The following is an 11,633-nucleotide window of genomic DNA, read 5'->3' as shown; positions in this document are numbered from 1 at the left end:
GGATAAAACCATCATCGTTGTCGACAAAAACACGTCAGCTCACTTATTCCAAGATGTTGAGTGGTAGACTTATTCTGGTCCTCTTCGTCCTGCCTTTCTCCGCTTCGGCGGGGAAAACCGAGAAGCGGGACAATGTTTACTATTTGGCAAAGGAGGCCTTTGACTCGGTTGTCGGAGAAAAGAACTTCGCCGTCTTTTTCCATTCTCCCTGGTCTGACAAGTCCTCAAAAGTTCTCTACGAATTTGAAAAGGCTGCCAATGGGTTGGCCGAAGAAGGCTTGGATATGTCATTTGCCGTTATAGATTTGTCCGTGGATGACTACACAGGACACCGTTTCGGTGCCAGCGAAGGCCCGATGATCAAGATGTTCCACAGCACCAAGCCGTACCTGTTCGAGGGTAACTTCACCTCAGTGGGAATCGTCGATGAGGTGCGCAACCACACTCGACCTGACTGGACCCCGCCTGCCACGGATGACCTCGTCCTGGAGCTGGATAGCCCTGAGGCGTTTGAAGCGCACCTCAAGAAGGAGAAGCTGACGCTGGTCGAGTTCTACGCACCATGGTGCAACCATTGTCAACAGCTGGAGCCAATCCTGAATGAAGTTGCTAAGGAGCTGAAGACCCAAGAGCCCCCAATCACTGTAGCCAAGATCGACGCAGAAAAGCACTCCAGCGTCTTCTTCCGGTTCAACCTGAAAGGATATCCGTACCTGTTGGCGTTCAAGAATGGTCAGCACTCTGTGTTCGAAGGCCTTAAGACCACCGACCGCATCGTCGACTTTGTCAAGTCTCGCATCAGCACTTCATCCACCGACTTGCCCGTCAAGGCTGGTGCCGCCAGCGTATACAGTGACTCTAAGAAATCGCCTGCAGTCGTCGGTTTCTTCCAGAGCCGATCGGCATACGAGTTCACCATGTTTATGGAGGTGGCCGAGAGCTTCAGAGATGACAAGTCGGTTGTGTTCGGGCACGTCGTCGGTGCCAATGCCCTGGCCATCGCCAAGGAGGACTTTGGCCTGGACAGTGACGAGTACGGCGTCGTCGTTGTGCGTGATCGCCGCCTGCCTGTCAAGAAGGGCAGCACCCGCTTCTCCGTCTTCGCCGAGGACCCAATGGAGAAGGACAGCTTGAAGACGTTCATTAAGGATAACCGGCGCTCTCTCGTCGGCTATGCATCATCGCGTGGCCATTTCCAGGAGATGTATGGTGACCTCAGTCCCATTGCCTTGATCTTCATGGATGTGGAGTGGGACCCGGACACCTGGGAGGCCATGAACTACCGCCTGAAGCGTGTCACTAGCGTCGCCGAGCAATTCGACGGTGTTCACTTTGTCGTCGTGGACCACGAGGAGATGCACGGCCTGAAGGACATGGTGGGTCTTCTGGATAGCGACTACGACATGTCGGCCGCCCTCTATGTTAACCATTCTCAACGCTACCCACTGGATGGCGACTTCACAGCCGAGTCACTTGCCGCTCACTTGACTGCGTTCCAGGAAGGCAAACAGCTGCAGGCATACTTCAGATCTCAGCAGGTACCAAGGTCTAACCCAGGGCCTGTGAAGACCCTCGTCCGAAACTCGTACGATCAGGTGATGAGCGACACCGCTCGTGACATTGCTGTGCTCTTTATGGCACCGTGGAGCCAGGAATCGAAGAAGTTCTTGCCTGTGTTCAAGAAGGCCCACGGAGTCCTGAAGGAAGATTCCGTAATGTTCTACAAGTTTGACTCCTCTGTGAACGACCTCCCTCATGGCATCAAGATTGACACATTCCCCTCTCTGCACCTCTTCAAGGCTGGTGATGAGCGTACAGGTGCGCCCAAGATCTACTCTGGCCCCCGAAACTCCAACTCCGTCGCCGAGTTCCTGCGGGAGAACGCAGCAACGTTGAGCACAGCAGAAGAAGAAGAGGAGGAAGAAGAAGAAGAAGAAGAGGGTGAGGAAGACAGTGCTCACACGGAATTGTAGAGAGACTCTTGCTGGCAAGCACAACTTGAAATTATTTATTCTGCAGACATGCTGGCATAATCTGTCTTAAGGCAAATTCTTTGTAGTACTGTATTGACGGCTCAATGCCGGCTCCAATTTTTTTACTTGCCAACTTCGGCATAGCATAATTAATGCTTTACTACTCTCGTTGAAAGCAGCGCTAGCCAATAGCTCGGCTCTCTGTGTTGGCACCAGTATTGGCTTGCCCTGTGCTGTAGCTGTTCTTCTCCTGATAAAAAAAAAACTAACGTTAACGCCGGCTTGTGCAGTGGTGATCTGGTACATGTACTGCTGATGCCTCTCTGCTGTCTTGGTAACCTGCATACACTTCTCGGTTGCATGTGATGTTGAATTTTGCAGTGCCAATTTACTTCTCTCAATGCAGTGACAAAAGCCATGTCGGCTGCACAACTCGGCGTCCATTGTGCCAGTGGAAGGTGGCGGGTCGGAGCAGTTTACCGCCATGGCCTTGGTATTCTGCACTCGTGCATGCGCGCACACACACGCACGCACATCAAGGGTTCTCTGAGTTATGAACTCTTGCACGCATGCTCGTATTGTGCAGTACCGGTACTAGTAGTCTTGATACCAGGTTGGAGAGACAGACTGAACTAACTTTTTTTATTTCAGATGCTAAGCCCTCACACGTTGCATACTAGTATCGGGGCGTCAAGCGTTGATATAACAGTGTCAGGACTAGGGTAGCGACGGAAAAATGGCCTGCCGGGATTATGTATCTGTCGCAATGTTATATCTCCGCCCCTCAGACTCATGCCACCCCCCCCCCCCCCCCCCACTTCACATCACGTGATGCAACACTACATCACTGCTTGCGAAATTGGCAATTTACCTGTACAAAGTCATTGCACATGATCGTAGTTGATGCACCGATGGGTGCCAGGCTCGGTCGCATTTTTGCCACCGGGTAACTTACCAGCAGGCCTCGGATCCTAAGCCCCATGCATGTCTCGGTATTAGCAAGAGTACATACATAGAGGCAAGAGTACATAACTACACACTGTGTAGTTATGTACTCTTGATAGAGGTTATGTACTCTTGGTATTAGCAAGAGTCCATAGGGGTTATGACCTCTTGATATCAGGAGTACTACCAAGAGTAATACATGAAAACGGTTTTCATGTACTCTTGGTACTACATATAACAATCATTGAAGTATTCAGTACAATGAACTTATTTCCTGAGGTTATTTAATTTTGCTCTTGATGCTGTGTGTTGGGGTTCCCTGTAAGAGGCTGTTTTGTAGTTTACTACCAGGTTACTCGCGATCAGGGAGTAGAGAATGCCAGTATAGTAGGCCATTTGGGCAACGGTTTCTTGTCAAGCTGTTGAGTTCAATCTCTTCAGTACTGTACTACATTTCAATTTTTATGATTTGATCAATTTGTGTTCTATTAATTTTTATTGCCGAATTTGGGCAAAATCGGGTTTGTGAGTCGATAAAAGTTTCGAACCCATCGATTCCCGTATCACTCCCTCTCTCTGAGCTGCTGCACTCGCCTTTCCGGTGATCGGGGTTTCTTCAGCGTCCTTCATTACCTGATTACTGCACGTGTACGGTGTTGATTTTGCGGGATCACATGCCATCGACTTTTTTTTTCAAAAATGCCCAGCTTTTGGCCTGGTTATCGTGTAGATCGATGTAAAATTTAAATAATTGTTACCACACTACATTCTCAAAATTGCAAAGGGGCTAGATATACTTTTGATTGTTGCAATTTCACCAGATTTCTGATACTAGTCTCCTTGTCACGGTCTCATTTTAAATGCCAATTTTGGGTACTGTCCGTTTTCTCAATGTTCTTGAGTGTAAACTGATTATTGGGATGAGCAATCTGTTGTAGTTTTCGATACAATCATAGCCCTATCTTGTTCTTATCACGGCCACATAGCCTATAGAGCTTGACAAGATGCAGACTTTGAGGCATGGAAAGGCTTTGTTAGTGAAGCTGAGTCCTGCTCTTCAGATATCTGGCAGGTGTTGGCACACATGCTCGTATGGTCACGGTACAGAATGGCTTGGCAGCAGCAGAATCAGCAGAACCAGCACCACCACACACACCAGTAGGCTTGTGTCTCAGTTGCAGCCCTGCTACTGCGGACCTGTAAGATTCGCCTCAACAGAGCCGTCGCTGGACTTGGAGGACGGTGCTCCACTGGCATTTCAGCAGGTTTGTGCAGGGAACAAACGTTTGCGTGCACAGTGTTCACGTTCTATTTTGAGGAAAGTGCGTGTGAACCGTGTGCATGTGCAGCGCGTTCTATCTGCCAATCAGCCGACACACAACACACCCTGCTCTGATCACAGCATCCCGTCTATACATGTACACGCACGCACACCACCTTGACCTTGACAAACAGCTGCCGTTAAACGGCTAAGCTGCCCTCATGAGGAGGCCGGGAGCAAAGGGGTAGCATCACGGCGTCGCGGCAGAACATCCTGCCTCATGCCGTTGCAGATCCTGCTGTCTGCGATGTCTCTCGCCGCATGCACAGCAGAACTTGAACTCAAGACGCTCCCTTGCTGTTGGTCGCTTGCCACGCTCGCAATTGTGCCGTTTAAATCCAGCAGCAGATCGAAAGCACCGGTTACATGACGGGCAGTGGAATGGGCACACACACACACACACACACACGCACATGCACACACACACATGCACACACGCGCACACACACACCTGTCCTGTCCTGTCCTGTAGAGTCACTGCCGCAAAAGGGTCACGTGATCCCATCACTGGGAAACTTGAGAAGAGAGAGAGAGAGAGAGGACACGACGCTCGATGACGCTCCAGGTGCACGGGTAGTCGCATCCGCTTGCCGCATATGTACACGTGCTGGAAGGCTGAGCCAGCCTTCCACACACACACACACACACACACACACATACACACACACACACACACACACGATGCATGCGGCAAATGCCGGTATCCGCAGGGGAGTAAGGGGCGCAACATGTTGCCTGTGCATCACAGCAGGCTGGGAAGGGTACGGCGCAGAGCAATTGTGTTCTCGCAGTCTGTGCTCGTGCACTATCCCACTTGATGTAGTAGTACACTTTATAACACGTTATTTTCAGTCTTAGAAGTTGCGACTTCGGCGGTAATAGTCATGAAGTTGATTGTTCCAACTAGGAACACACGCTTCTTGCCGAACTTGACACTTGACTGACTCACGACTGCCATCCGGAGCACACGAGGAGCACGTCGCACCTTCCACTCGGCAAGCCTGCAAGAAAGCACCACTCCCTGCTCAATACACAGTGTTTCGGGGAATTCACCCCTCATCAGTTGAGCTTGAGTAGGCTGAGGAAGATTGTGCCTGAAAAGCACCACTTATATACTGCTCTCCAGGCCAAACCATCACCAGGGATACAAACTTACAGAGACGCTTTGTTTCCAGCGTGACAAACACCTCATGAAGCCCCAGGTAGCAGCGTGAGTCAGAGTCGCTCATGGAGTTGTGCTAAACAGACGTTGAGAGCCAGTATAGCTATTCACAACACTGTCACCTCCAACAACTAGTCGCACGCAGGCTCGGCGGAACCGGTCCGGTTGGTCAGGCCATGGCCAGACAAACGTTTCGATCACCAACGTGTGTTTACTGCTGAGAAGGCCATGTCTACCCTCCATATCATACACAAAGTATGAAAGGCTACGGTATGACCGGACCAATCCATAACTGCTTCCGCCGGTCCTGGCACGTCCGCGTGAGGGACAATACGAACTTAGAAGTTGCGACTTTGGCGGTAATAGTCATGAAGTTGATTGTTCCAACTAGCGAGTCAGTCAAGTGTCAAGTTCGGCAAGAAGCGTGTGTTCCTAGTTGGAACAATCAACTCCATGGTTATTTTCGGTGTAATTTATATTTCGGTAATTTCTGTAGGGAAACCAGGCACCTAAATTTAGATTACACCTAAATGGCACTGGAGTGTGCACGGTAGGTGCAGGGAACGCTGATCACCTAATTCTACATTACACCTGAAACCTGGCAGGTCCCCGATACCGAAATTTTACTACACCTAAAATTAAAAGTTATATGTAGTAGCAGTAGTAGTACATAGGCCTGGAGATGCACTTGAGTTGCTGTGTTGTAACTGCCATGTTGCCGGTTGGTACATTTCACGATGGCCAGGATATGCTGCAAGGGTGTGCAGAATCGAGTCTCCTCCTCAATGGGATGTATGTACATGTATGTGCTGAATCTCCAGACCGCTGGCTCATTCGAGTTTCCACCTTGTGAGGTCTGATCTGCGGAGCTCAGAGAAACACAGCGAGCTTTACGCGAGGGCAGGTAGCTTTCACGCTGATCAGAAAGAGTGCTCAACCAAGCGCAGACGAGGGAGTGTACTACTTGTGCTCAATCTCCGGACAGTCAACTTGTTCGACCTTGTTAGGCCGGTCGGTTGGTCAAAGAGAGCAACATGGCCAGAGGAGCTCAGATAGACTCTATCCACGTTTGACCATGTATTTAACTCACATTTGGCCATGTTGCTCTCTTTGACCGACCATACCATCATTTGAGCGACAGCCAACCAACGATAATGTTCAAACGGCCGAATGCTGCTGCAGACCTTCATTTCATTGTACGTTGTATTAATACTCTTTCTTAAAACAATGCTTTTTTTATGTCTTTGTCATGTATGTAGCCACTGCACGACTTGTCCGAGTTACCGCCTGGCTATCTGGAGTTTCTATCGCACTTCATCCAACAATACCATGGTGAGTAGCGTGTTGCGGGAAGTCGTAGGGCTTGCTAGAAGGGGGAGGGGGTTATGCTTCAATCTTAGACTTTGTAGTGTTGCTCCAAGTCCAAGGTGACTGGCCCATTCTCTTTGGTGTCAGCTGCAACAGCAGTAGCTCAGAGCTCTTTTTTTTGTGCACGTGCGTGCATGCCGCATGCGTGCACACGTGTAGAAAGAATGGATGAACATGCGGACGGTAACCACTGAAACCTCACGACAAACAATAATATCATGTCTCAGCTTCAGAGCATTTGCTGCCGCCGTCACTGCTGCTGCACTAGAATCATCCTTACCCAATGTACCCAATGTACCCAGGGACCACATCCTGTCCATAACTAGGAGCCACCCACAACTCACACGACATGTACATGTACGTATGCCGGTATGCCAGCTCAATGGATTTTAAATACGGGGACAACACGCACATGATAATAATAATAATACTGCAGTTACGCTCGTTGAAATCCGACCCAGAGGCATTCCGGTAGCCGGAAGTGTGTGTGTGTGTGTGTGAGGAGAGTTCGAGTACACTGGCACATGCGGTACATGTCGTCATGGACACATGCATGTCTGTGTCTGTCTGTGTGTGTGTGTATGTGTGTGTGTGTGTCTGTGTATGTGTGTGTATGTGTATGTGTGTCTGTGTGTGTGTGTGTGTGTGTGTGTGTGTGTCTGTGTATGTGTGTCTGTGTGTGTGTGTCTGTGTGTGTCTGTGTGTGTGTGTGTGTGTGTGTGTGTGTATGTTTGATGTGTGTGTGTGTCTGTGTGTGTGTGTGTGTGTGTGTGTGTGTGTGTTTGATGTGTGCGTGTGTCTGTGTATGTGTGTGTATGTGTGTGTGTGTGTGTGTGTGTGTGTGTGTGTTTGATGTGTGCGTGTGTGTGTGTATGTGTATGTTTCACTGTATGTTTTTCTCCAATGTAAAACTTGGATGATTGTCATGGTTACTGTGACTGTTGCCACTGTCTATCCTGTTTGTCATGACATGCTTTTTCCAACCACTGGTATACTGTTCAGCACTATGTTTTAGCATAATTTTAATTTATGTTTACGGTTTGTAGTGACAGAATCTCGTCTTCTTTGTCATAGTCTCACCACTCCTCACACCTCGTTTCCAGCAACATTGTTTTTGTTTGTGTTTGCACGCCTCGGCGTGTGTGTGTGTGTGGGTGTGTGTGGGTGCGTGCGTGCGTGCGTGCGTGTGGGTGCCTTTGTGTGTGTGGGTGCCTTTGTGCGCCTTTGTGCGCCTTTGTGTGCCTTTGTGTGCCTTTGTGTGTGCCTCCATGGTGGTGTAACTGTTATCACATATGGCGTAGTTTCATTCCGCCTTGTGCTGTTTGATATTGGTCCATCCGACTCCATCTCACTAGTTTCTTCTCAGCCCTGGAAGATGGCTCCTGGCCTATATTTTGGTTGAGATAATTATAGAATTATTTGCAGCAAAGAGACCACTTGCTTTCGTGATGATGCCTGGTTTTCCGTGGTGTTCTCCTTTTGTGACAATGCATAGACAACACCGCCATTTCAGAAGCTGGCATGGAGCGCAGGATGCAGCTGGTCAAGAACTTACAGCAGCATCTGCGAGTCCATATTCCCGGTACGCTATTTGACTTTGCCAAGCTGCACTCTACGTGCCTCTGTATCAGTGCCACCCACCGTGTTTCCTCATTTCTATGATCAGGATCTTTTCTTGAACTTGACAGGTCATATGTGTAGGCGCTGGAGTGTCCGGATTTGAGAAGTTTAACTGTGTGTGCAGTATGTTGTGTTTCAGCCTGACGCTGGAAGTGAACTAATTACTTCTGATAACTAGCGGTAGTGCGGTGCTAGCTCTGCAATGTGTGTTTGGCGGCGTTCTACTGTGCGCGTGTGTGCACCTGTGCGTATAGATTTGTATTTGTGTGTGTGTGTGTGCACGCGCGCGCGCGTGCGCGCATGTATGTATGTGCATGTGTGCACACAGGCTTGCTTGGTTAGAATGTGGGTGTAGTGAGTGCTCTTGCAATGTGGCCTATTAAAGAGGAATCTGATGATCCTACTCTGAGCTACGAACCTGTATGTTATATGTATTATCCTGTATGTTTTTGAATTCTTTATTCTCACGTTATATGTATTATTGCTGCAGATGCCACCTTGCAAGTGTTTGGATCATTACGTGCTGGTATTTGCCTACCTAACAGTGATATTGACTTATCCTTCTATTCCAAAGCGGTAAGGCTGCTGTTTGACTTTTGAGGAATGTCACTTTTCTGAAGAGGTGGTTTATTCGCCTCTTGGGACCAAAAGCTACCGTTCACCATTCACATGCATGACTGAAGAGTCTCGTTTCGTTCTTACTGATGTGTTGTTTTTCTTGTAGCTCTTTTCGCGCACCGTCCTCCCTCAAGCAATCATCCGCAAAGTAGGGACAGCGTTAATGAATTTTCCAGGTAAGCACTGCATGCTGTGTGACTGATACCCAGAGTGCATGACTGATACCCAGAGTGCACGACTGATACCCAGAGTGCATGACTGATACCCAGAGTGCATGACTCCACCAGAGTGCATGACTCCACCAGAGTGCATGACTGATACCCCCCCCCCCCCCCCCCCCCTCCAAAGCGTACAGCTAATAAATGCTCTACTGTACGTATACACGAGCACACAGATCTACGGTACCACGTAAACAACTGTACACATCGGCCTGGCTTGAATAAAAGTCTGGTGTTCATTTCAACCATCTGTTTTTTTCTCTCTCCCTTATCCCAGATGACTACTGTGATGTTTCGTGCGTCGCAAACAAATTTGTACGCGTGCCACTTTGCAAGATCAAAGTCAGGTAGGTAGTACTGAAGTACTTGAACAAAAGGGCTTGAAAGTGCTATGCGCAGCCGGGGCAGGCCGGCGGCTCTGACCGTTGGATGCACTTGCATCTAGTGTTTGTATGGATGCATGCATGCAGCATGTCGAGGTGATGTCGTTCACAGTAGGGTGTGACACATCCACCGGTACTGACTGGACTGGGCGCTACCGGGTCGGTCGGGGAACCCACTGCTGGTGTAGAACAAGCGCATGGAATATGAGGGGCCTGCCCTCCAGATGCAGCACGCAATTACTACCTATGGTCGGACTGGATCCTATTTGACCCAGAAGTCGTAATTTGTTGACTTCTGATGCCAACACTTTCAAACTATTGTTACAATTTATAATGCTGTCATTGCTCGTGTAGCCTGCCTAGCGTCTGCCTGGTGATTGCAGCTGATGGTACACAGTGTAGTGTGGGCATAGCGTTGTGAGTGTAGGCTGCCTTCCCAGCGCCATGTACTACTAAGTTCCATGTACTTGTGTAGAGTGCGGAGTGGTTCCCGGGGGGGGGTTCCCGGGGGGGGGGGGGGGGGGGGGTACTTGTCCTGCTTTCAACTTTGCTGGGGCTAACGCGCATGGTTAAGGCTGCCCACACTGCAAGCTGCTCAACGTTCCTATTCCAGCACATGTCCCAACACTCTACACAGCACTAGCATTGCTATCAAGAGTACATGACCTCCCAAGAGTGTGCAGCTCTGGCGATGGGGTCGACGGCGGCAGAACTTCACATCACTTGACAAACCCATGCACATTATTTGCACCATGTGCTTGATAGATACAGGCAGGGTTGTTCACTACCCTGCTTTGGGTTCAACTCTCTTGTGGTCACTCTGCACTGTTTGCCAGCGTAACCTATGGGACCATGTCAAGTGATGTGAAGTTCTGCCGTCGCAGCACTATAGATGTTATGCAGGCGGGGCTGCACACTCTTGGGGTTCTGCACAGTACTCTTATTGCTATTTTAAATGTCTGTTGTGCCAGTGGGTGTTTGACACCTAGACTAGCTAGAGTCTAAGCCGGGCGCATGTGCTATGAACCTGGTCTGATCTGCTATCTGATCTGTGGCAGGGAGCAAGGCATCCGTATTGACATCTCTTGCAACAATGAGATGGTGAGTAGGACACTGCATAATCACAGCCAGTCACCATGGTTACCACCAGCACCTGTGTGTTCATGCTATCATCATAGTGTACTTATGCCCGTCTATGCATTGATGTACATGTACATGTACAGCACGTACTTCAGTATGGTGTTATTAGGATGTGATGACTATGCAACTTCATGTGTTTGGTCTGACAGTATTTCAAGGATATTTGAGTAGGCCGCCGAGCACGTTTAGAAACACTGAAACTGAATTGTGAGAGGTAACTAGGATGGTGGAAGATAAATCTTACGAGGCTACAGACACGCCGAAATCCTTAAGAACGGTCTGCATGCGTCTACCGGCTGTGCCTGGTATTAGTGATGTCACTAGTGTTCCAGTCCGTGTGCTTGGCGTTGAAATGTCCAGTGACTACAAGCTGGTTTTTGATCAATACCAGACTCACAGAGTGCAAGGGCTGGAAAGTGTGCTGGACCGACTGGACGCTGCGGCGGGGTGGACGATACATACACGTGATGGTCATGGGGTTGCTGCTGTTCCTGCCATTAAGTACTTACGGGTCCGTTGAGCTTGGTTGTGATCATTTCCCCGTTGGGGTGGTACGAATGTGGACTGCGCTGCGCCGCTAGGTGTGCGGAGCACAGTATCGCAACTCCACCATCGCCTAGCCCTTTCCACTCTACGTCGCAATTGGTCACGATCTCTTCTGGAAACGTCAAAGCCGCAAACGGCTACTGCTTCGCTTTGAATGGAGCTGTTTAGCCATGTCTCGGTTAAGCAAAGTACATCTAAAGGATATTGTTCCAGCAAGCAGCTGATGTCGGCTATTGTTGGTTTCATGCTACGGCAGTTCAAAGCACATACAGTTATTTAGTACTTCATGGCTTGGGTCGTACAGATCACGTGTACCGGACGTGGCCTCCTGGTGCCGTT

At 49.3% G+C, this 11,633-nt stretch overlaps 2 protein-coding genes across 3 annotated transcripts in view; both read left to right on the top strand.

The window, feature by feature from the left end:
• Nucleotides 1–2,410, top strand: LOC135804676 (protein disulfide-isomerase A4-like). The gene has a single exon (XM_065318599.1). It carries the CDS (start codon nt 54–56, stop codon nt 1,971–1,973), a length of 1,920 nt encoding a protein of 639 aa, XP_065174671.1. The 5' UTR covers nt 1–53; the 3' UTR covers nt 1,974–2,410.
• Nucleotides 2,411–3,658: 1,248 nt separating this feature from the next.
• LOC135804675 (terminal uridylyltransferase 7-like) overlaps nt 3,659–11,633 on the top strand; it is a 23,252-nt gene continuing 15,277 nt past the window's right edge. Inside the window, exons 1-7 of one of the 2 annotated variants that reach the window (XM_065318597.1) lie at nt 3,659–4,183; nt 6,661–6,733; nt 8,265–8,351; nt 8,880–8,965; nt 9,114–9,183; nt 9,503–9,572; nt 10,667–10,709. In XM_065318597.1, coding sequence (XP_065174669.1) covers nt 3,923–4,183; nt 6,661–6,733; nt 8,265–8,351; nt 8,880–8,965; nt 9,114–9,183; nt 9,503–9,572; nt 10,667–10,709 — 690 coding nt within the window. In that variant the 5' untranslated portion in view covers nt 3,659–3,922. The remainder of the gene's footprint in view (nt 4,184–6,660; nt 6,734–8,264; nt 8,352–8,879; nt 8,966–9,113; nt 9,184–9,502; nt 9,573–10,666; nt 10,710–11,633) is intronic. The other variant, XM_065318598.1, reaches the window with a different exon arrangement.

This window comes from Sycon ciliatum, chromosome 1 (genome assembly GCF_964019385.1).
Source record: "Sycon ciliatum chromosome 1, ocSycCili1.1, whole genome shotgun sequence".
Taxonomy (NCBI): Eukaryota; Metazoa; Porifera; class Calcarea; order Leucosolenida; family Sycettidae; genus Sycon; species Sycon ciliatum.
The sequence above is the reverse complement of the archived record's forward strand: the minus strand, read 5'-3'. Positions and strand labels throughout refer to the sequence as shown.